Source organism: Patiria miniata, unplaced genomic scaffold (genome assembly GCF_015706575.1).
Source record: "Patiria miniata isolate m_02_andy unplaced genomic scaffold, ASM1570657v1 HiC_scaffold_13, whole genome shotgun sequence".
Classification (NCBI taxonomy): Eukaryota; Metazoa; Echinodermata; class Asteroidea; order Valvatida; family Asterinidae; genus Patiria; species Patiria miniata.
Window position 1 is genome coordinate 13,166,998 of NW_024037051.1, and position 26,177 is coordinate 13,193,174.

Sequence of the window (26,177 nt, forward strand, 5' to 3'; positions counted from 1 at the left end):
CGGATCATTACGCAACAATGAACACCGCAATTGTGTATTTTCAAAAGGCAGACGCGTAGATTTCTACTCTTTGTATCTGGGCAAATATAGATTCTCACCTCCCTCTTCAGCTATTTCGACTTTCTTAAAAAGAAAAATAGAGACTGTCAGCGAATCTCCGGGAGTTGAAATAAGGATCGTCCCTTCGATAGACCTCAGACTCAGTAAAGTTCAAGATTGGGCTCTTTTTCAACAGCTGTTTTTGCGGAAACTTTACATCTGGATTTTTTAGAAGCATCTGATTTTGCCCAATTTTAATAAAATATGCTCCAAATTTTGCTAAAAAAGCAAGGTAAACCCCTTTACCATTTTAGATTTTTCGTATAAATCTGATTTTGCCAAATTTTACTAAATATACAAGGTACACCTCTTACAATTTTAATTTTTTTTATAAACATTTCTTTTTGCCCAATTTTGATAGAAATACAAGGTTAAGCCCTAACAATCTGCAATTTTCCAGAATCATATGATTGTGTCCTATTTTGCTAAAAAAAATGCAAGGTTAACCCCTTACAATTTGAATTTTTTTCATGAACATCTAATTTTTCCCAATCTTATTCAAAAAGCAAGGTTAACCCCTTACAATCTGCAATTTTCCAGAAACATTTGATTTTTTTCCCATTTTTTTCCCAAATGCGAGGTTAATTCCTTTCAATTTGAAATTTTTCGTAACATCTGATTTTGCCCAACTTCGCTAAAATATGCAATGTTCACCCCTTACAATTTGAAATGTTTCATAAACATCTATCCCCATACAATCTGCAATTTTCAAGAATCATCTGATTGTGTCCTATTTTGCTAGAAAAATGCAAGGTTAACCCCTTACTATTTGTAATACGGTTTGTACGCTCGTGAAAATGTTGATAATTGCGAACGGCCCCTAACAAATCACATTTTTCAAATCAAATATAGGTCAACTTTGGCAAAAAAAATCCAAATTTAAAAACATTGAAAATTTTGAATGGCCCCTTACAGGATGTTATAGTCTTTTAAAGGGAATGTACATGTACACCATTGGCTTTTGCTGTAATTTTCAGGAATGAAGTATTTGGGGGGGTTAGTCTAATAGATCCAAATATTGTTACACTGACATGTTTGAAGTACGGTGTTCTAAAATGCTGGAAAAACCAAGAAAAACACAAATGTTCAAGTAGTCTGGTTCCTTGACTCCACTAAAGATGAAATAGATAAAAAATGCCGGAAAATTGTAAGGTACCCAGTCTAGCTGGCGTGCACCCGTTCATGAACATGGAACCAAAAGCAAACCAAATTTGGACTGAAAAAAAAAACCCCAAAAAACCAAATGGTAAATTTGGAGCAGTAGTTGAAAAATAGTTCGGTTATTGTATACAAAAGTACAATTTTTTCTTGAAAATGACTTCACACCATCAGGTGCCATAATTTGACAGGATGCTTTAGACTGCCAGTTACCAACATCCTAGTGAGGTATTTCGTAACAACTTGGTAGTTTTATTTTTCGATGTGTGCCAATGTTGTATTTTCCCTTTAAATTTCGTCCGGAAAAGACAATCTCAATTTTTGAAAAAGCAGGTATAGGCCCTACACACCAACTTTAAAAAATGTCATACTTTATGAAATGTGTGCGTGACGATGCAGTATTTCGATTATCGCTCAAAAATAGTTGCTGGGGGAGGGGGCGGGTGTTGGGTGTGTTGCAGAGTGGCAAATTGCAACCGGCTAGAGATTTTACGAGCCAGCCAGGCGGCCGGGACGCGTGACTGAGCAAAATCGGCCCGGCGACATCGGCGGTTTTGGAGCGCCACCGGCGGACCGCTGATGATGGTTTGGGTCGGCGTGCCGATGCCGGCATGCCGCTCCCCAGCCACCGGTGGGACGACGTTGGCTTGCTTGCGGACTGGGACTCCCCACGTGCACGGTTCACCACCGTGACAGTGGCCGTGGGTTGAGGTTTCTTTTAAAAAGTACAGATGTCGAAGAAATCAAAAGAAAATTCCTTTCAGAAATCGATCCTCATTTATTAAAAACAGGGTGTGCAGATAGCAGTTGTTTTCTGAATAGCTAATAAAACTCCAGATCCCAGTTTTCATCCATGTCTTCTAACATACTGCCGTCCCGCACAGCTAGCTAGGCGAGGCATGCTGCGCCTCACTCGCCGGCCGGTGTGGACGGTAATTCTGTCCCCCGGTAAAAGTGTCCGGGGGGACAGAATTACCTAGGTAAAAGTGTCCCCCCTGTCCCGTTAATTCTGTCCCCCTCCAGGTAATTCTGTCCCCTCCAGTTAATTCTGTCCCCCCTGGTTTTGCACGAATAAGTTGTTATATTGATGTTATTATAATGAATTCAGCGCACAGGGTATACATTTTTAGATTTTTCCACCCTTCATCAATGATTATCAAAATGAAATTAACGTTTAGATGTTAATCAACCGATCTATGTTTCTGCAAGAAAGCAGAAAAGGCACGCGTAGTAATACTCAACCTATACGGCTAGCGCGCACGCCCTCCGTAAGATTCGGCGGACAGTTGAGCACGTTACAGTGCACGTTACATGAGCACGATACATGGAGCTTACTTTTCCTCGGGCTGTATTACCAAGCCTATTAATAACGCAGTGAGGGACATCCAAGAATGTGTTATATTTAACACTATTCTGATTTGTGTTCCCAGCGTCATGCATGTGTGTGTGTGTGTTCATGGAGGAATAATAAAGAACGAACTCCTTGGTCCGTGCATGGAGGAATTGCTCGTTCGAGTTCCATTTTGTCTTTATTTTTGCAACCATGCGGCTTAAAATAAATGTGCATTTCAAGTCTTTTTTGCCCACCATGCAAATCGCTCGCTCCCGAAGTCGTCATCAAAACGGGAGTTGTGCTTTGACGTAAGCACCATTCCCGAATTTAGCAAGGCGCCGCGCAAAAACAGTTAATAACTTTACTAATATACAGTCTGGGTGCTAGACTTGTGACGTTGCACGGGGACACATTTACCAGGGGGGACACATTTAACGTCGTGCAGGGGGACATATTTACCTAGAGGGGGACAGGTTTACCTAGGTAAAAGTGTCCCCCCGGACAGATTTACCGGGTCACGACCCGGTAAATCTGTCCGGGGGGACACATTTACCAGGGGGGACAGAATTACCTGCCACACCGGCCCTATTATGATATGACGAACAGCTCAGGCAAGATAGAGGGCGGTACACAAAACGAGCAACGAATAGTCTGGTTTCGCTGTTAACCAGAATAGGAACAGCGCGCCAATTTCGGGGCGGGAACAAGGTCATATAATTTCTGCACATGGCTGTGTAAAGGTTTTCGAGCAGCTGTGACAACATTTTGCGAAAGAATTCGCCCCAAAATGTCGGCACATTTCGTCGCTCCTGTCATCCAGGAGAATCCTACTGGTTGGGGGCCGTGTGCGGTACCGGAGAAGTTCAAAGATATTCCGTATCAGCCGTTTTCAAAAGGAGATCGACTTGGCAAGGTACGATAGGCGTCCGGCTTTGGTCGCCGCGTCTTTGCCTTTGTCACTTCGCCCCATTACCATTTTGCCCCATCATGCCCATGCTGAATTACATGTAGGATGGAACGCCGTATTATCGCGGTACTTATCACGTTTCTCGTTCGGAATAGAGATTGCCCACTAACCTTCCAGAATTGTCCTGTCTTATGTATGGTGGCCCTGAAGGGACATCGCATATCGCAAACGTGTGCGCATACGTATGCGATGTCGCGAAATTTATCGCGAATGTGTGCGCACACGTATGCAATATCGTGAAACAATTCGCGAATATGTGCGCACACGTATGCGATGTCGCGAAATTTATCGCGAATATGTGCGCACACGTATGCAATGTCGTAAAACAATTCGCTAATATGTGCGCACACGTATGCGATGTTGCAAAATTTATCGCGAATATGTGCGCACACGTATGCGATGTCGCGAAATTTATCGCGAATATGTGCGCAAACGTATGCGATGTCGCGAAATTTATCGCGAATATATGCGCACACGTATGCGATGTCGTGAAATTTATCGCGAATATGTGCGCACACGTATGCGAATTTGTTTGCAATGTCGTGAATTTTATTGCATACCTTGTCGCATACCTTTCAGTAAAATTCCTAATGAACTGGGGAGTTGTAGCAGCTAGTCTGGAATCTAGACGTACTGTTAGATATAAATAGGGTCTGACTAATAAACCTGTCGAGCGCAAACTTGCTACTTGCGCAACTTTGAAATTTGCGCGCGCAAGTTTGAAACTCACGTGGTGTCATATTTCAGCCAATAAATATGCGCACGCAAATTTAAATTGCCGTGATTTGCAGGTGTTGCGATCAATTTGTACATGAACTGCACGTTCTATTAATGATAAATGAACTGCTGCGAACTGCTAATAATACCACCTAGATAAAATTACTTGATCTTCCCAGTAGATGGATGAAATGGATTATGCAATAAAAATTCAAATTTATAAAACTATGTTGGGTACATTTTGTTTTAAAGGGGTGTTATAGGTCAGCAGCACTCCCTTTTGTGCACTTGAGTGGAAAATGGAGACTCCTGATTAGGGCCTTAATTAACAGCTAATTAGTGGACCGAATTGGCCCCCTCCAAAATTTGATCTTCCCAGTAGATGGATGAAATGGATTATGCAATAAAAATTCAAATTTATAAAACTATGTGGGGTACATTTTGTTTTAAAGGGGTGTTATAGGTCATCAGCATTCAATTTTGTGCACTTTTAGAGTGGAAAATGGAGACTCCTCGATAGGGCCTTAAATAACAGCTAATTAGTGGACCGAATTGGCCCCCTCCAAAATTTGATCTTCCCAGTAGATGGATGAAATGGATTATGCTATAAAAATTCAAATTTATAAAACTATGTGGGGTACATTTTGTTTTAAAGGGGTGTTATAGGTCAGCAGCATTCCCTTTTGTGCACTTTTAGAGTGGAAAATGGAGACTCCTCGATAGGGCCTTAATTAACAGCTAATTAGTGGACCAAATTGGCCCCCTCCAAAATATGATGTGCCCAATAGAAGGTTCGGTTAGATGAAAGCATAAAAAATAGTACATTTATTGTATAACTTTAACATTTCGTTGGGAAAGTCCAAGAAATCCTTTCACTACAAACAGAGAGGCAACCACCTTTTACTCTATGTGTTTGAGATTTTGATACCGCGGTTGAGAACGCGGCTAAGAACGCGGCTAAGAACGCGGCTAGGTTTTGGGCCCATAACGCGGCTAAGTTTAGTTTGGTATGACCTTGGCCACGCTGAAATGTAACTGCCTGGTACCCAAGCTCCTGCCTTGAAGTATCTTGGGTATACAAAATGGGACCAGGGCCACTTGCGTACTCCCTAGGTCACTAACAAATTGCCCGCAAAAATGACATCACCCCAAAGGTATGCGACAAAGGTATGCAATAAAATTCACGACATTGCAAACAAAATCGCATACGTGAGCGCACATATTCGCGAATTGTTTCACGACATCGCATACGTGTGCGCATATATTCACGATAAATTTCACGACATCGCATACGTGTGCGCACATATTCGCGATAAATTTCGCGACATCGCATACGTGTGCGCACATATTCGCGAATTGTTTCACGACATTGCAAACGTGTGCGCACATATTCGCGATAAATTTCACGACATCGCATACGTATGCGCACATATTTGCGATAAATTTCACGACATCGCATACGTGTGCGCACATATTCGCGATAAATTTCACGACATCGCATACGTGTGCGCACATATTCGCAATAAATTTCACGACATTGCATACGTGTGCGCACATATTCGCGATAAATTTCGCGACATCGCATACGTGTGCGCACATATTCGCGAATTGTTTCACGACATTGCATACGTGTGCGCACACATTCGCGATAAATTTTGCGACATCGCACACGTGTGCGCACACGTTTGCGATATGCGATGTCCCTTCAGGGCCACCATACTTATGTGTAGTTAGCCCCATAAATGTGGCCTATTTACTGGACTGCCTCCGTAAACATAGGCCACACATCCACATGTACAAAAATCGTGTCGACTTTGCCAAATTTTGATTTTCACATTTAGGCTTAGTTTGTAGGGTTTTTTTTGCTTTAGAAGCATACTCACCCTCTTTATAGGCTAATCAGAAAGTGCTGCCTTTTTCAGATGTATATTTTTCAAGAAATTTCCAGATTAATTTTTACACGTTTGCGTATCAAAATTTCAACATGAAATTTCACAAAAATTAGACATCTGAAAAAGGCAGCACTTTCTGACCAGCCTATAAAGAGGGTGAGTATGCTTCTAAAGCAAAAAATCCTACAAACTAAGCCTAAATGTGAAAATCAAAATTTGGCAAAGTCGGAAAGTGCTGCCTTTTTCAGATGTATATTTTCACGATTTATTTCACGATTTTTGTACATGTGGATGTGTGGCCTATGTTTACGGAGGCAGTCCAGTAAATAGGCCACATTTATGGGGCTAATGTGTAGTATAACTCTTCCTTTTTAAATTAATATAAAAAAATCTGACGGGTGGTGTGGTTTATTCCGTGTACGATGCCTGTGAAAATAGACATGCGCGGCGTGTGCGAACGGAGGTGGACTCCCTATTATCGCGGTATGCGGGAAGTGGTTTTTATAATGATCCCAACTTTTTTGTTCATAGTTTATGTTTGACCAAAACACCCCCTGAATAAAGTCTGATATTTTCCCTGTAACGTTCAAGTTGATTAAAGAAAAAATGTCTGCAGGATGATTTCTTAAGACCCTGCCCTTCCCCCGAAAGGAGAATACAAATCCCTGAGGCAAGTCTACTGATCGGCGATTGAGGGCGCCATTCACTTTACACGGTGTGCCGTTTTATTTTCGCTAATGCGCGGTGCTTATTTTGATCCCGTAAAAGTTGTTACGATTTCGCGCTGCAAATATCGTCGTTCGACTTCATTTTACATTTGCAGCTGAAGAATGGGAAGCAGACAATGGAAGTTTCATGGACAGAGCGCAATTAAAGATTTATGTTAAAATATAAACGGTACCTTTTAGCAGACACGGTGAGGGAAAATTTTGCAAGTTTTGGAAAACGTTAATATTTATTAAAATCGTTAAAAGTCCCGAAAGACACAACATTTTTTAATCGTCCTTTTTATACAACTCGGTAGAAAATCCTTGATGACTGGTGAACTGGATAAAAATCGCCACTTGAAGGAGTTTTGACACTGTAAAAAGAGAAATTTCCCATGCCGCGATAATAGGGATGCCGCGATAATAGGGAGTCCGACTATACACGTAATACCAATGTGCTCTGTCATTGAAAAAACTAAATATACTTTTCTTTAAAGGTGTCTGACTGGACTGGTGCGACATACCAAGACAAGAGATACTTAGGTAAGATGAGTTCAGATATGATTATGAATGAAATAATTAAATAAGGTGTTTCAGTTTCACAGCGTCGGTATGTGCCATCATGGTCGTCTTTCCCATGGCCCTGTATGGTGATTTTTTACACCCTTTGCTTTGTAGGCATGCATCGTTGTCAATGGAAAACTTTGACGCTTCCAAAAGTCATTATGCGGTTTTTCCAAAATGCGCCCGCGTCTTGCAACGCGTGTTTTTTGTGCCCCGTCATGCCCGTGAGCAAGATGGTGCATATTAGTACCGTGAAACACCTTATTGATTATTTTTGGTCCTGTTGAAGCCACAATCTTCTAAAACACCAGCAGGGCCCATTTCATCTTCATGAAACTTTAAGCTATTGCGTTGGACTTGCGCCACAATTTATTGCCCAACATTTAACGCTGCACAACATTTCAGTTAGGCCTTCTAGAAAAGCCCCATAGAAAAGCGCACACGTAAGCAATGTGTGACGTCTTCAGTACAGAGGCTTATTGAGAAGCATCTGAGAGGGTTTCAAATTGGCTTTCATACCAGATGTCCATCGTCGATGACTACAGCATGGCTTGTATTATTTCAATCCCATATCACAGGGAAGTACTCATCTCAGTTTGGGTCTGGTAACCAGTACACCTACTACCATGAGCAGGATGAATCCTCATTCCAGCTGGTAGATACGGCGCGGACCCAGAAACCCATCTACTTGCGCAACCGGATGCGCTTTACTCAGGTAAAACAGAATATGTGTCTGTGTGAATTATGGTATGGATTCCATGTATTCCAGTGGAAAAGGTAACTCCCTCCTCCTTCCCCCCCCCCCCCAAAAAAAAATACGGACACTTCTATGAATACATAAGGTTACCTTGGCTTTGCATCAGGTAGCCTTTAACCAAAATTTCATTTGGAATTTTGATTTTGCTGTTAGGCCCAAAAAAAGCAAACAATAAAAGTCAGTCTCTGGTCAGACCAAAGTTCCGGAATTCATGCAGCGATGTATTTTTCTTTTTCAAGCTTGGATTGTACAAACAAGATGGGTACCATTTTGCTTGTTGGTGTCCTCATATGCCTTGGTGCCCTCCATCATTTGCCTTGGTGCCCTCCATCATTTGCCTTGGTGCCCTTCCCCATTCCTTGGTGCTCCTTGGGTACGAAAATTTGAGGCAGTGTGACAGTGGAGGGGGCTGTTGAAGCTACCGCTAAAAAATTGAAAACAAAAGAAAAAAAGATTGAGGCTCATGATCAAAATCGACGCACGCACTGACCAGAGACTATTGTTTTTTTGCCTTATAGGTAAAACTATGCGAATTTAATTTCCATGGCCCAAGGTGTCACTACATTGGGATACAGTTCTGCGCAAATTTGTGTCAAAAAAAAATGGTATTCGATGGCCTGTTGTTGAGTATCCTATATTTTCTGTGATTATTGAACCTGTAGATTTAGATGAAAGGAAACTAACCTTTACCATTCTCGAGACCAGATGAAAAAGCCTGGTTGTTTACATTGGGAGCAGCGGACATTTTGTGGCATACTCATTCGTATTTTCGTTGCGTGTGACACAATATTCACAGCACCAAATGTTGTTTCTTGCACGGCCGCAAAATACAACTCACTCGGGTGGAACATGTGCAGCTTGATTTTTGAGAGTGAAAAGTTGTTCTCGCTAGAACAACACAAAAATTTCCAGGTCTTTAAAGGATGGTTGTATGGATGTTTATATCCTTCTTTAAAATTCACGTCATTTGGCTTAAAATGCGTTTTGCAGCCCAATCAGACACATTCCAGGATGAAATGTCCGTTTAATTCAACAGTAAAGCTTTCTCTTTACTGTTGCACTCACTAAGTGACATCCTTTGTTTTGTGCATCCTTGCAGCAACGCACGATGCGACGCGATCGTGATCGGCGGGAGCAGCGTCAGCAGCAGGTCAACATGCAGACGCTGACCAAGGCCCAGAAGGAGAGACAACGACAAGTGCGCCGGCTGCAGAAGCAGTACGGCAAAGGACGCCAGAAGTGGTCGGACAAGGGCAACAACCGATTCTGGAAGGCTTCGGTGAGTGCAGACTCAGGACACTCTTTGTATGCATTTCAGTGATTTGGCTTTTTAGAAAAGGGCAACTTGTCTTTTCTGTAACTGGTAGGGTTTGACACACATGCAGATTAACCCTAACCCTCCAGGGTATTTTGGCTAGAAACCCTGCCAAACGCAGCAACATGCAACACTTGTCTAAGTGACAAGCCTGCCCAGTGTAGCAAGATCCATCAGGTCAAAAGTCTCAAGGCCAAACTGCCTCAGAGTCTGTGGTCCCCCAACGCAGCAGGATACAACTCTGGCATTGTTCTATGGGACTAGCCCTCAGTGTCTCAGAAGTGGCCGGTTTCTGCACTGGTGTTGGTAGCATTTTCCATCAAAGTGCACCAGACTTTTCCACCTGATGCACTGCGCTGCGTCTGGCAGGGTTAGGGTTAAAGGGAAAATACAACATTTGCAAACATCAAAAAATAAAACCACCAAATCATTTTGAAATACCTTGCTGGACTGTTAGTGAATGACAGTGTAAAGCATCCTGTAAAATCATGGCACCTGGTATACTGTCATTTTCAAGAAAAGTAGTATTTTTGTATCAATTTCCAATGCTGGTCGGCTGATCAGCATTGGAAAAAACTGGCTTTTTTTTCAAATACTGGCCCCAATTGACCATCGCACTTGTTTGCAATCGATTACACACCTATGAACGGATAAGCCAGCTAGACTGGTTCCCTGACCTTACAATTCCCCAATGTATGTAAACTGCTTTGTTTCTTCTTATATGGAGTCAGGGAACCAGACTACAGGAAAATGATTGTTTTTCTTGGTTTTTATAGCATTTTCAAACCCAAAACCTCAAAAAAGTCAGTGTAACTATATTTGCTATATATTTCCAACCTCCCAATTCCATCCATTTCTGAAAATTACAGCAAAAGCAAATGATGTATATTCCCTTTAATCCTAATCCCCATCAGGTATTCTTTAAGTACCCTGCTGAATGCAACAATATCCAACACAACTGAAATGAGACCCCTGCTAAATGCAACAAACTGCAACAGTGGATTATGTTGCATTGTGCATTGAAGCCAGGATGCACCAGCTTTGGCACCAAGCACTTACCCTGCTTAAATGCAACCAAATGCAACAGTAGATTCTGTTGTATTTCCTCGGACCTATGAGCAGTTACCCTGCTAAATGCAACAAGATGCAACAGAGCACCGTGACTTGAGTTGGCTGCTCAATACAATATTATGCAACAACTTTTTACCTTTGTTGCTTTCTGTTGCATTTAGCATGGTTAGTGAACCCATTGCATACCAGCCTTGGTACCAAGCAGTGGCCCTGCTAAGTGCAACAGTAGATTTTGTTGTATTGCCTTGGACCTATGAGCAGTTACCCTGCTAAATGCAACAAGATGCAACAGAGCACCTTGACTTGAGTTGGCTGCTCAATGCTACAGTATGCAACAACTTTTTACCTTTGTTGCTTTCTGTTGCATTTAGCATGGTTAGTGAACCCATTGCATACCAGCCTTGGTACCAAGCAGTGACCCTGCTAAATGCAACAGTGGATTTTGTTGTATTGCCTCGGACCTATGAACAGTTACCCTGCTAAATGCAACAAGATGCAACAGAGCACGGTGACTTGAGTTGGCTGCTCAATGCAACATTATGCAACAACTTTTTACCTTTGTCGCTTTCTGTTGCATTTAGCAGGGTTAGGGTTAACAAGACAAGGCTTGCCCAGTCGAGCTTGGCCCTGAAGTCTTAGTTAAGGCAAACTCCAAGAAAAATTTGTTCCTTTTATTTTTTGGTCACTAAAATTCCGGAAACTGTACTACATATGTTCATACAAATGCTTTAGGTAACCATTTAAAAAATAATTAGTCCATTTTCTTCAGTGCCCTCCAATGATGAACTATAGTTATCCCTGTCTGATGTGATCATGAGGATATACACTGTACTGAGATGGGCACTGTTTACTGTTGCATTGACTTTTGGTACATAAATTGTAGGGAACTATGTGTGTATTAAGATTGTTTGAAGGAAGATATGATATTATTTTCCTCAAGTCAGTCAGTCAATCAATGGAAAGTACAATGTAGGCTGTTCCTTTGGCCCTTTCGGAGTAGCAAAAATTAGAAAATAGGGCATCCAAGTTGCTAAGTGGAGTCAGATTGGCACAGTGCTTGCTGTCCTCGCGTTCCTTGATTTATATAGTCACCGTGACATCGAGTTGCGAAGTAGTCATGTCGCGAAGCGAATATGTAAAAATAACGAAGGCTTCTTTTGAAAAAAATGGCGAATGTAGGTAAGAAACCAAATAAATACAACAAGCATTTTTTTGACGCAGATTTTTTCGGCTGGCCAGCCGGACCACTTGGCAAGGTGTTTCAGGTGGTCCGCCGGCAATTCAACTGGCATTTGGCCAGCGGACCACCGCTAAGGTCGAACCCTGTAGTAAACCACTTACGGGGTTGGGGTTAAGACAGTGTAGACGAGTCCATTACAGGGCCATCACAAGTCCGGACATAGGTACATCACAAGTCCCTGCGCAAGTCAGGGGACGAACAATAAAAAAGGAACGCTTTAATTCACAGTTCATCTGAATGCAGGGTGAGTCAAAAAAAGCGAAACCCGAATGTCGGGACTATTGTTTTAGTGAAGTTCTGCATGTCGCATATTCAAAACTTAGGATATGAAAGACCAATTCATAAGCTTTCTTTTAGTATACGAATCATTCAAATCACTTGTGTACTAAGTTTTAAAAAAACACAACCACCGTTTTAAAGTTCTGTCCACGGATCACAAGAAGGCAAGTGTTCTTTCAGCAAAACAAAAACAAATCACATAGGGATTAGGGATGTGTTTGAATTGTTTTCGTTTTGCTGAAAGAGCGCATACCTGTTTTGTGATCCGTGGACAGAACTTTAAAACGGTGGTTATGTTGAAAATTCCGTCACTTGAAAAGTACACGAGTGATTTGAATGATTCTTGTACTAAAAGAAAGCTTCCGAATCTGGCTTTCATATCCTACATTTTGAAAGTGCTACATGCAGAACTTCACTAAAACAATGGGCCCGACATTTGTTTTTTTTTTTTTTTACTCACCCTGTACATATAGGTTGTGACTTGATTTGAAACTTGAGGACCTGTGACAAATGAGTGAGAACTTGTGAGGACTTTCGAGGACTTGTGATAGACTTGAGAGGACTTGTGAGGTCCTCAACCGCAACACTGCTTTGAGAGAAAGGGTGAACTTTTTCCCCCTCTTTTGTTCATGACCCAGGGCCCAGTGAAGACCAGGAGTGCCTCGGTGCAGGTCCGCAGCGAGTGGGAGGTCATAGAAGAGCTGGACTTCCCTCGGCTCAACAAGCTCCGCTACCCGGACGTCTCTGAGTCGGAAGACCTGTGAGTTTAGTGTATGGCTTCTGATTGGATCCACCACTGCTTTCCTTTCTATTATTTGTTTATCAAGGAAAACTGTAAACCAGTACATGTTCTTCGTCCTCGTCATATTGTAGTAATAGATAAGTTAATCTGGTTGTACCTACCAATGATGAATGAAGTTATCCCTGGCTGAGACATTCATAAAACCTGCGGATAATTAAGACGTTCTGATGATGGTACCTTCAGCCCTTAGTTAATTTTTTTTTGACATTTGTTTTGTGTGTGTGTGAGTATGTAAACACCGGCAATCGTGGACATAGGACAAAAGAATTGGGGTGCAAACAATACGTTTACGATTGACCGAACGTCCACGATCTCAAATCGTGTACAAAACCAATGAGAGCTGTCGCTAAAAAGAGTACAAACAAAGGAAAGAGGATTAGGGACAATGGGGCGTCCACGATTGCCGGCATTTACACACGTGGGTGTGTGTGTGTGATGATGATCAGAGACTGCAGGTTTGAAAAGTATTCACATCTATATTATGAAATGAAATAGTAGTTTAAAAATCATATTGAGGTTAACTCTAACCCCCTTCAGATTATGGAGGATTGAGGAGGGTTTGGATAAATAACTGAGGAACTTGTAGGCTGTGATCAGACTTACATGGGACTGGATATCTTGGTTGATGTAGCAGTTACATATATTGATAATCCGGGAATTGTAGGTTGCAGTCCTGACTTCAGTTTCAGGCCAAGTCCAAAATTACTTGGCTATATTAGTTACCCCGTGAGTGCAAGTGGAACACGGAATAATGTAGTGCGTCTGTGTCCCACATACCACGAGGCCGAATGTGGGACTCAGACGCACTACATTTTCCGTGTTCCACAAGCGCGAGCGTGCTAACGAATTTATCTTCAAGCAAACTTGATGCACAATAAAGATGAAACGCACGCTGTACACAAAGTGCTTATCCTATTACGCGTGCGTGGTTTGTACGGAATGGCGCGCGCATCTTGGAATATCACAAAACGCAGAGTGCGGTATGGACCGTGGCTGTGCTACATGGTTATATGTAGCATGGCTTGTTGCCATAGATCGACCAATCAGGATCGAGGATTCAAGTTTACTTGAAGATAATGACCATTAGTAAACACACATGTACACAAGTGCGTAAACACCTTCAATCATGAACTCTCTATTGTTTCTCTTTTGTTGTACTCTAACTTTTTAGGAAGACTTCCTATATGTTTGTACACGATCGTCAATTGTGGACCTTAAGAATTCTGGGCCCTATTGTCCTCTATTGTTCAACGTCCTCTATTGAATGCAAAAACAAACCTGAGTCTATGAGAAGTGGATTAACCCTAACCCACCTCACTCCTCCAAAATCCTCCTGGCAGTTTTGGAGGATTCTAGAGGATTGGGGATGAATGGTGATTGAATCAAATGAGGATTCTGGAGGATTGAGAATGAATGGTGATTGAAGCACATGAGGATTTTGGAGGATTGAGGATGAATGGTGATTGAAGCACAAGAGGATTTTGGAGGATTGAGGATGAATGCATTTTGAGGCAGGACTGTCTGATGATTTTGAAGGATGTGGCGTTGGTTATCCTTCATTTAAACACGAGTGCAAAATTTTGGGATGAGGATTTTGGAGGATTGACGATGAATGCATTTTGAGGCAGGACTGTCTGACAATTTTGAAAAATTTAGGCGGAGTTGCAAATTTTTGGAGGATTTTGGAGGATTGAGGATGATCCTTAGCAAAAAGGGCCTAGGGGGTTAGGGTTAAGCCTACTTCCACACACAAACATGCTTCTAATAGATAAATGCCAGCCACAACCAGTAATTGGGACACAGCCTTGCTTACTTCATCAGAACATTTTTTTTATTAGTCTCTTTTCAAGCACCCTGATCGTGGTTATGTTTTTACTCTTCTCAGGGTAACCTGTGGAGAGATGGAGTACTATGACAAGACCTTTGACCGGATCACCACCAAGTCTCAGCGGAGACTAGCCAGGGTCAATCGCATCTTCCACAAGGTCACCACCACGGACGACCCCATCATCAGAAAGGTAGGCACTATAAGTACAAGTCACTCAAGTTCATGATGTAGTTTTTTTTGTGACATCATTTATTTGTCGTAATGAAACTGCACATGAATATCAACTGGAGCTGTTTCTGAATAGATTTTCTAGTGTTTTGATGAAAGGAAACTCCAAGAAAACATGGTTTCTTTTAAATTTTGGTCACTAATATTCATCGAAACTGTACTACATATGTTCATACAAATGCTTACATAGGTAACCATAAAAAACCCCGACCTATCAATGAACCCTCCCCCCTCAAACCCAAAAAGGCTGGGTTATGGGTAACCCACCTGACTGAACATATTTTGGGTATACTTTGGAAAATGTGGATTAAAATAGAAGTGTTTCTTCAGTGCCCTCCAATGATGAACTAAAGTTATCCCTGTCTGATGTGATCATGAGGATATAGACTGTACTGAGATGGGCACTGTTGCATTGATTTACGGTTCATAAATTGTCGGGAACCATGTGTGAAGCAAGATTGTTTGAAGGAAGATACGATATTTATTAAATTACACACATACCTGTTAATAAATTACGTACACATTTTTACATAAATTTTTAAGAAATGAAATCATCAAGTGTTGTTATTGAAACTTGACATTATTCGGAATTGGGCTATTCATTAATTGGTCACAGTGTAATTTTCCTCTGTTGTTTCCAATCCAATGAAACAGTTGGCAGGAAAAGGCAAGGTATTCGCCACCGACATCATTTTGGCCACTCTGATGTGCTGCACGCGCTCAGTCTACTCTTGGGATATTGTCGTGCAGGTAAGAAAATGGAGGAGCTAAATTTTAGTGACCCACATTAGCTGAAGAAATTCTAACTGAGTTACTGATTTAGTTACCTTTGTTAAATGAAAGTTATCTGGTTTTACTTGAATTTCTACCTTAAGTGAAGTCATTGCATTTCTAGAATATGCACCCCATGGCAAACGTTTACGAAGACTCACAAAATACAGTGAATCAGTTTATGCCATCTTTCAGCTTTGCCTATAAAGACTCCTTGGGGCAACATAAAGTTACAAACCTTGTCTGTTAAATCTTTATGGGAACAAATGTTGCACGCTGACGCCACTTTTGTTCATCATATATTACCTCAATGAAGGTCGGTCATTGCGAAAATGTTAAAAAGACATGAATGTCGGACTGAGAGACATTTCCAACTTTGTTAGAAAATACTTTGAAAATGCACTCAACTCTCTATAGACTTTGTACACAGCCAAAGCGTCTGGCTCTCGATCTCTACATTCTTTCCTCTTTTTGAAACATACCTTCCGATGATGAGCAAAGTTATCCCTGTCCTATTGTGAGCATGAGGACAGCAACTGGCTGAGAAAGGTGTCTTCAAAATTAAACAATCCATCAGTTGCAAAATTCACCATACCAAAGTATTAAGTAAAAGGCATTGCAGGCGAACAATTGAGGCCTACTCTATCTAGTGTAAAACTTCAGTAGGGGTGTGCGTTTAGGGGCAGTACAGGAATCGGGTACCCGTTAAAGAAACCCAACCCCAAAATTTAAATCTCGGAAGTTGCTGTACAGATTATTCAGAAAAGTGTGCATGATAATACAACCACGTTGGTGTGTCAGTACAGCAAGATACAAGTGTGTACAGAGAGCGCAATAGATGTAATTAAGGTGTAAATTGTATTTTGGGCTTTGGCAGGTATCATAAACATGAATCTGTTTTTATTTTCCATGTAGCCTGGTTTTCATTTTTAAAATTCTCCACAAATGACATTCAAACGCTTTCTTTTTCATTGTCTGAGAAGTTACTCAGTAATATGTAAAGTTGGTTACGGGTACCCGATCCGATGATCTGCAGCCGGTTCCTGACATCAGTGGTCGGGTACACGGGTACCTGGCTCCGATGCGTAGCCCTTAACTTCAGTAAGTCAAGTGATGATTTACACTCTGTTAGTAATGGACAATTAAGAGTCGGTTAGATACCATAATGATACCTCGATGAAAATAACATGCTGAGGTTTTGTTTTCTCTGCATTTTTTTCAGCATGTTGGTGGCAAGCTCTTCTTTGACAAGAGAGATGACCCAGAGTTTGGTAAGTTTGATGAATCCTATAGAAGTCTTCCTTAAACCCTAACAGGACTCAACCCATCAAACCCCAACGGCATGTTTTGTTGGAATCTGTCAGGATGGGTACAGTACCCCTAAACTGACAGTCTTTTACATTAGGTTGGCACACCTACAGAATCAAAGTCAGAAATACGTGTGTGAAGTTTCCCATTTGGTGTTAGAACTTGCCAGGATGGGTATGGTTCCTAGTAGATCATGCTAGGGGGCTAAGGTTGAACTTTAAACAACGTTTTACCTTTTGAAGTTGGATTTACTGCTGTTATCCAAGGATTAACTTCTGTTTTTTTTTTAAGCAAAGCCAGTTCTCTATGGTACATTTACATGAATAAACCTTGAAATCCAATAATGTAAACCGATTTTACCGCATTGTTTATTTCCAGATTTGCTAACGGTGAATGAGACAGCCATTGAGACCCCACAGGACGAGGGTAACCACATGAACTCCCCCCGTAACCTGGCCCTAGAAGCCACCTTCATCAACCACAACTTCTCCCAGCAGTGTCTCAAAAAGGTTGGTATAGACTTATTCTGAGTTGCCCAACCGTCTTATGATTACCAGAGTGGTATTTTGCACAATGCACTCACCTACAGTGACATGTTTAGAGCTATGCAGAACGGAATGCGCATGTGATGGGTGCTCAGGCATGTAGGATTCCAGAATTGCAGTGTTGTAGTCGAGTACTTTTTGCCGAGTACCGAGTACTGCCAAGTACCTAGGTTGCCGAGTACGAGTACGAGTACTTGTGCTTCCGAGTGCAAGAACAGGTCTCCGAGTACGAGTACTTGAACGTCCGAGTGCGAGTACGAGTACTTGTACTAACGAGTACGAGTGCTTGTATTACCGAGAAAATCTTCGCAATCGACCATTTCAAACTGAAAGTATTGATAAAATAAGGCCGTGGTAACGTAAGTGATATACCATTTTTTTTTTTGAGTACCGCTATTCGAGTACAAGTACATTGTTTTATCGAGTACTGTTATTCGAGTACGCGTACTTTGATGATTGAGTACAATTTCGTCATGTGCGAGTACGAGTACTTTGCTGCTCGAGTACGAGTACCGTCATATTGAGTACGAGTACTTTGACATACGAGTACGAGTACGAGTACTCCAAAAAAAGTACTCGAGTAGTACTTGAGTACGAGTACCGAGTACAAGTACTACAACACTGCAGAATTGGTGAACAAAACTCAAGCTTTAACTTAAAAATCGGATAAGCGTATGCACAATTGTCTGTAACTGCAGCGGGTGCCTTCTTTTCACTTGGGGATGGGGGAGGGGTGTAACCACCTAGACTGGCAAACGCTGGTCTGTTGTGGAGATGGATGTGTGCTAAAAGTATGCAGGGTCTAGATGTCAAATTGGTACAAAGGATGTGCTACTGAACTTGTTGGTACTCTGAAGTTGAATATATCTTTTATAATGCAAATGAGTGGTTTTTTTTTTTTGAATCTTGTTAAATGCAAATGAACATTTCTTCAAACAGAATGGTGAAAGGTACAAATTTGACAAGTCCAATCCGTTCCAAGAAGATGACGACTCGGAAGTGGCCTCGGTTGGATACAGGTTAGGACGATTGCTGTCTTTTATTGTCCGAATACCGACTGTTTGGGATCAGTAGTCTTGTGTTTTGCATTGTAAATGAAAATCAACTCACGATGCATCGCAGCACTGTGACGCTTCGTATCCCTACGATACGTCATGCACGTGCACAGAAATTGATTAACCATAACTGCCCTGGATCTTTCAAAATCCTCTTTGCCAAAGTGGAGGAATTGGGAGGATTGAGGTTACATGGCAAAAGTGTGTTACTGATGTCGTAGAATGCACTTTGTCAAGGTCTTGGGCCGGACCTTGTGTTTTTTTTTCTCAGCCGTGCATAACTATATATGCCAGGATTATGCTTGAAATCTTCCGCACTGCTCCAAGATGTCACTGGCCAAGCCTGAACACATTGACAGTCACTGCCGCAGGATTTTGCAGGATTCAGGCAGTGGTCACCCCTCCACGGACCACATTCAAGAAATGATGGAGGAAATGGCACGACTGATGCTATTTATATGTTATTTTTCCATGAGGGCAATTGGAGGATTTTGCATGATTGAGGCTGCATCCTAGTAGAAAAGCCTAGGGAGTTAGGGTTAAGGCAAGGAACTTGGTCACAAAAAGTTGCTGTGATCAATTGACAATTGTGTAGTGAGGCGTGATAGAAAACAAATGAAACTCGTAGGAGTTAAGGCCAGGAATAAGGAGTATCTGCAAAATAAAAAAAAATCAAAATTGACGTCATGGGTTTGTAGCTATTTCAAAAATAGTCCAACAGACACTTTTGGGGGACATACTGTATAGAGGATTCCTTGTCCAGTTGAAGATTTTTTGAGTTTTTCTCATTCCTTGACTGACATTGGCACTCCCTGTTTGACGTCCAGGTATCGTAAGTACAACGTGGGCGATGACCTGGATATTATTGTACGGTGTGAGCATGACAGTGTCATGATGGGCTCTAACGGGGAGACGCAGTTTGTCAGCATCAAGACGCTCAACGAGTTTGACTCTAAGGTACAGAATAAACAATTCTTGCTTTGCCATATAAATAGATTTGTCATGAAGGAGATAGACGTCTTGGAAATCTAGAAAAAAAGTTTAGAAATGTTGTTGAAATCTAAAAAGTAGTTTTGTACACAAACCATAAATTGGGCAATTCCGTTCTTGCAGGGACACGACCCCAAAAATTTGTACATTTTCGAAAATGCCCAAAGCACACTTATGTTCTGTTCATATAATTGTTTTTCCCACAATTGTTAGGGAAGAGCAAATGCGTTTTTTGCTCAGAATTGTAGTTTACATCTGTTCACAGTTGATGTAGGCAATTGGTGAGCACCAGTTTCTCTTATAACACCTCACCCACAGATTCTGTGTCTTGATTGGCCGAGAGCAAGTCACATGATACTTTCTATTTTTGCTATCTTTCAGTGAACGGCCAAAAGTACTATACCCATAGCAACTAAAGTACTATACCTGTAGCAACCAAAGTACTATACGCACTGTGTGCAGAATGCATAGGGTACGTTGCGCGTATTGTTTCCAAGCGCGAGCGCTACAGAGCTGGGTTCAAACATTTCGTGAAGGGGTAGTTAGAAAAAGTGCAAGTTAATTTTCAACTAATTTTGTATTCAAATAGAAGTATATTTTTATTGTATTCAAATCAGTTATCGCTTAAAATCAAGCAGAATCTGTAGGAGAGGTGTTATAAAACAAATATTGACCACTTATCTCATGGTGTAGTAAAACTATCCTCCCTCGGTGATCCATGGAGCATTCTATTTTCCCTTGGCTTCGGCTTGGGAAAAATAGAATGCTTCATGGGTCACCTCTGAAGACTAGTTTTATTACACCACGAGATAAGCAGTCAATATTTGTATAATATGCAACCCCCGTCCAGTCACATTTGGCAAAAATTATCACATATTCCACACACTTCTCCTGACTTGTCTTTATGTAACACCATTCTATATCATTTCATACAGTTCTTGAGGCAACATTATGTTACAAACCTTGTCTTTTAAATCTTTTTGAAACATACCTTCCAATGATGAGCAAAGTTATCCCTGTCCTATTGTGAGCATGAGGATAGCAACTAGCTGAGAAAGGTGTCTTCAAAATTAAACAATTCATGGCAGATTTCAGTTGCAAATTACACCATGCGAAAACAAAGTATCAAGTGAAAGGCATTGCAGGAGAAACGATTGAGGCCTACTCTATCTAGTATAAAACTTCAGTAAGTCAATTGATGCTTTATACTCTGTTAGTAATGAATAATTGTGATGCGATCAAGCTAAATGAGTCATTTGTCAGCCCATATCAAATTTTCTTGTTTTTCATTTTTGAATACTAGTAGATCTATCTTTTAGTTTATATTTGGTGAAAACTCCATGTGAATGCGACCTAAGTTATGGGACTTAGAACACAGGCAGATCAGAAAGAAGAAAACAGAGAAATTAAACAGAGAAATCAACGATTTAAAATTGAAGTGTTTATGAAGTAACAATAAACATGCTTTATTTCAGGTTATTGACTATTAACTCCTCAGCAAAAATGTCACATTTTAACTACTTTATTGTGAGTTTTTCTTGGAAAAAAAATTGTTGACATGAAAGAGGAGATATGTAGCCTTTCGATTTAAAAAAAGAGAGTTAATTTGGACATTTCCACTCCTGACCTATTTTGGGTTGTATCTTAAAATCATAATTGTCAACAAATGACTCATTTAGCTTGATCGCATCACAATTATGAATCGGTTAGATACCCATACCCTAGTAAACATAGCGACCGTAGTTTTTTCTCTGCATTCAGTCCAGTCAAATTTGGCAAAAACTATCACATATTCCACACACTTCTCCAGACTTGTCGTTATGTAACACCATTCGTGATCATTTCAAACAGGTCTAACAATTCCACAGTCTAGAAAGTTGTTAACCAAGTGTGACTTTTTTTCCAGTCGCTTGGCATAGCCGAGTGGCGTCAGAAGCTGGACTCTCAGCGCGGTGCCGTGCTGGCCACCGAGCTCAAGAACAACAGCTTCAAGCTGTCCAAGTGGACGGTGTGTGCACTCCTCAGTGGATCGGATCAGATCAAATTTGGGTAAGGTCTACTAAACAATTATCTTGCTCTGCAGGGTTGCACAATGTACCTCAGTGTGGCTGAAATTCATGGGACAGAAGCTTCAGCATGATTCATGGCCATGTAATGTATTCGTGAATCCCCCCCCCCTCCACACACACTCAATCCTTCAAAATCAATCTTAATTAACCCTAACTCCCCAGCCTAATTTACTAGGAACCATACCCATTCAGGCAAATTCCAACACCCACATGGGAAATTGTACACACACACTGTTGGACTTAGTTTCTGGAGGTATGCCAACCCCAGTGTAAAAGACCATCTGTTTAGGGGAACTGTACCTATCCCAACAGATTTAAACACAAACCTGCTGTTGAACTTTGATGGGTTGTGTTCGGTTAGGGTTAATTATACTGTTGAGTTCTGCACAATGGTTCAGTGATTCATAAAGGTTCTTGTCAAAATGCTTTAAGGGTTATAGCATATACACCAAACATTTGACAGATAGTACACATTTACAAATTCGGATTTAGAAAAGAGCAATATGAAAGCAGTGGCCTTTGACATGATATGATATTTACAAACATTGTACAGTGGAACATCGCTATAACGAACATCGTGGGATCCACAGAAATTGTTCTTAATAGCGATTGTTCGTTCGGTATAGCGTTTTCCACACATTAGTGGCGCCCTCTTTTGGCCATTGTTATAATGTAGAACTTTGTATTTACAATGGAGTTGCCAAACGTGTCCATTTATCTTTTCAATTTCTTGAGCAGAACTTCACCGTGTATGCCCTGGAAGATTCTGATGGACAATTTTGAACATGTGCCACTGTTGAATCAAATCATAACAGTATTGAGCTAATACACGGGTGGCTTTTTCCTTCTATTCCTTGGGGAAATGGTTACCATTTGTCTTTCATTTTCCAACAATATTCGGTACGTTTTGTACACAAAAGTTACTAGCCAAGGCTGATGTTCGGTGTAGCCCAATGTTCGGTATAGCAGTGTTCGGTATAGCGACGGTCCACTGTATAAGAAAAAGCAGAAATGCAGTATCGATTTTTAGAATGTAGTTTCATCGGGATGAATTTTTTGTAAATGAACCTTTGCATTTCATAAAAGGCATGAATATCCAGAGAATGGCACTTTATACTAACTGTATTCTGTTTCCCATTTCACAGCTATGTTTCTCGACTGAACCCGCGAGACTCCTCCAAGCACGTCATCCTGGGCTCGCAGCAGTTCAAGCCCGTGGAGTTGGCCTCCCAGATCACACTGAACATGGAGAACTGCTGGGGTATCCTGCGCTGCATCATCGACAAGTGCTTCAAGCTCAAGGAGGGCAAGTACCTCATCCTCAAGGACCCCATGAAGGTAGATGAACATCTCATCCTCTTTGTGGACTTGTTCCCGTTAGATTTTGCATCCCCCTGGCTTGCCATACATGGGGATATTGTGATCGCGTATTTCTTCTGTGTGTCCGTGTGCGTTTGTTAATGGTGTAAATGGAGGACGCACATATGCAACATCATCGGTGAACAGGAACCAAATCGAGGATGACCAGAAAGTATTCACGACTAAGAAAGTATTCACTTTCTTAGAGTTTAGGCACTCTCCTGAAGACGGTCAGAGCATACTGACCGGAACGTCGAGTTTATACCTCTGGTTCTTTTCAGAACCATTCTCTTAGTTGAGAAATTATTCGCACATGGTGTTTCCGCAAACCTTTCTTTATTTAGTATCTCCACCAAAGCCTCAAATCTTACTTAGAAAACGTGTACAAAACCAATGAGAGCTGTTGCGAAAAGTTTGAATACAAAGGAAAAAGGAAGAGGAACAAAAGTGCGTGTGTGTGTGTGTGTGTGTGGGTGTTCCAGTTCACTGTAAGTTCAGTCATCAATCTCACCCAAACTTAAAAGGTGGTCTGTAGAGATAATGCCGATGTCAAAAAAAATCCTTTCCAATATGGATATTTACGAGGTCTCTGGAGAGATACTAATGACTCTAACACCCGAACTCTCCATTCAACCCAAACTCCCCATTCAACTGAGAACTTTCAACCCAACCTCCCCATTCAACTAAGAACTGGTACCTGCCGGTTGGACAATCAAGGCCGTCACTGAAAATTGTCCTTAATAACTGCCTATACATGTACATACACTGCCAGGATGCCAGGGGGATTGCGGAAGATTTTGTTGTTTTCTTTTTTTCTGCAGAATTGCAATTTCAGTTTTGTTTATTAGGGATTAATTCCATTGTGCAACCACAAGATTTCAGGCTTGTTTAAAATTTGGGATAATAAATTGTTAATGTACCCTAATGTGGTGCGGCCCCTAATGTGGTGCACTTTGATTTTTCACCATTAGTGCCTTGCTAGAGCAAAACAATATACCCCAAATTTCACAGTTAGTGAAATTTCATCAAGCTCTAAACGTGCCTGGTTATAAATCTTGAGTTTACGTACCCACTACAAAGTTTCAGAGAAATTTCATTTTGGCCTGTTTTTCAGATTTTTTTTGAAGTGCAGCATGAACCCAATTAAAATGCGCCCAGAAAATAAGAAAACAATATTCTGACAAACTTGTAGTTGGGTATGCATGTAGATAAATTAATGGTTTATCAGAATTTTCAACTTTAAAGAAATTCTTAAATGTTAATGTGGGATTTTCCGAGATCAATCCATATAGGTGTGTGAAGAAAAGAGCTGGTTCATGCACAATGCTAATAACAACCAAACATTCTATTTCTCCAGAAAACTTAATTTCAAATTCAACTTCACTTTTGTTTTTTGTTTGGTTTCTACCCAGCCTGTGATTCGCATCTACGACATCCCCGATAACACCTTCAGCTCCGACGACGAAGCGGAAGAGACGTCCTCATCATCAGATGAAGATGATGACAATGGTAAGCACCAGAGGCCATTTGACAAAACGTGGCTCCGTCTCTCCACAAAGCTTGAGTGCCTTTCAGTGATGAGCAAAAGTTATCCCTGTCCTATGTGATCCTGAGGATATTAAACTCCTGAGATTGGCACTGATGCAAGCTTTGCGATGTTATCATTACAAGATGGGCCTGTAGCATTTTGTTGTGATTAGATAATCGTCATAAGATCAAATGAATGTAAAAGCAAATGCATGAGAAGTATCCCTAAAACGTGCCACTGCAACATTTAGTTGCAACTGAAAAGTGTTTCAATTTCTCTTTTTGTCTGCCTGCTGTTTTTAATCACCTGAGGCCGTGATAACACGCACTGGCTGTTTTTGTGCACAGGCACGGTTGACGGGTTAAGACGTCAAGTTTGCCTTCACTCGCCTCCGGGTTACGTCTAAACACGCTAATCCCTCGTGCCCTTAATATACACACACACAAAGACCGTGAAGTCTGTGGAGGCGGACCATGTGCTGACTGTTGTGTGGGCCATGTGCACGGCCTATTGTTGTACAGTTTATGATACAGTGCACATCCCGGATTATTGAAACATATGAGGTTTTGCCACAAATGAATATCGTACAAATAGTGTTGAAATCTCTCTTGCAAATCAGTGTTTGTGGCGTTTGGCCGTACATAACTTTCCCAAGTTGGATGGGAAATTTTGCGTTTGAAAATTTCGAAATTTTTCGGCAAAAATAAACCTTGCGCGAAATGGTTATAATGTATGTTCCTGACCATTATGCTGTGGTCATTTAAAAAAAATTGTTGCATGAATTATCACTTCTAATGCCATTTTGTTGTTTCTTTTAAACTTAGATGAAGATGCATAAACCCTCAAGAAACTCCAAGGATTTATCAAGGATCTGCAAGTCATCACCGATCATCACAAAAAGGAGCTCGGCACTCACTGCCCGTATTTTCGTTATTCCACTCTCACCGAAGGCTCAGAACATATTTTTCTCTACACAAGTGACATCATTGCTGCTCTACGCCAGCGTCAAATGAAATTCCAAAATTCCAAATAATTATGTGATGGGACACTTTAATTGTAATCAAGTGAAAAACAAAAATTGTATTTGTGTAGTGCAGTTACCTTTGTGCAAATCTTTTCAGAAATCACACAATGTTGTGTCAATGCCAAGTTCAGTTTGAGAGACTCGGTCACTAGTGGATAGCATTCTGATTATATGTATTTAAGTATTAGTTCTAATTTTCCCTTACCTCACCTTACCAAGCACACATTAGAACTCTATTTAAGTCACCATTCAAGACGTAAAGGGCTTGCCATAGTTCCTCAACCTACTCCAATAAATCTGTATTTCATTTTTCGTGGTGGGAAATAGCCCAAACTAAAGGTTAATGATTTAATGCAATTGACCTATTGCCGTTTGCGAGTTAGCCACGCCCCTTAGACAACAATATGGAATTTTTGTACACTAAGACTGCATCCGAATCAGCTGTCTAGAGCTAGGTCTAGGTCTGCGCCCATTGAAAATACGCAGGGACGTGCTGACAATTGACGTGGCTGTAGCTCTGGCTTGAAGCCCGTTTTGGACACGGCCTTAGTTTTGTAGTCTTGGATGTTAC

At 41.1% G+C, this 26,177-nt stretch overlaps 1 protein-coding gene across 1 annotated transcript; it reads left to right on the plus strand.

Annotated features, from left to right (window-relative positions):
- The first annotated feature begins 3,271 nt into the window (after window positions 1–3,271).
- LOC119721341 (eukaryotic translation initiation factor 3 subunit D-like) lies at window positions 3,272–25,654 on the plus strand. Its single transcript, XM_038191375.1, has 15 exons — window positions 3,272–3,503; window positions 7,371–7,416; window positions 8,016–8,152; window positions 9,294–9,473; window positions 12,738–12,859; window positions 14,787–14,919; window positions 15,612–15,707; window positions 16,951–16,999; window positions 17,415–17,545; window positions 18,521–18,600; window positions 19,464–19,593; window positions 21,533–21,675; window positions 22,841–23,033; window positions 24,467–24,563; window positions 25,407–25,654. The coding sequence occupies exons 1-15, from the start codon at window positions 3,378–3,380 to the stop codon at window positions 25,418–25,420; spliced, it is 1,677 nt and encodes a 558-aa protein (XP_038047303.1). The 5' UTR covers window positions 3,272–3,377; the 3' UTR covers window positions 25,421–25,654.
- The last annotated feature ends 523 nt before the right edge of the window (window positions 25,655–26,177 follow it).

What these genes read in the sequence shown, in the direction of transcription:
- LOC119721341 (XM_038191375.1), top strand. Translation starts at nt 3,378, where the DNA reads ATGTCGGCACATTTCGTCGCTCCTGTCATCCAGGAGAATCCTACTGGT. An exon ending in GTGGCCTCGGTTGGATACAG is followed by an intron (nt 18,601 to 19,463) that starts GTTAGGACGATT and finishes TTTGACGTCCAG; the next exon opens with GTATCGTAAGTACAACGTGG. An exon ending in TCAACGAGTTTGACTCTAAG is followed by an intron (nt 19,594 to 21,532) that starts GTACAGAATAAA and finishes CTTTTTTTCCAG; the next exon opens with TCGCTTGGCATAGCCGAGTG.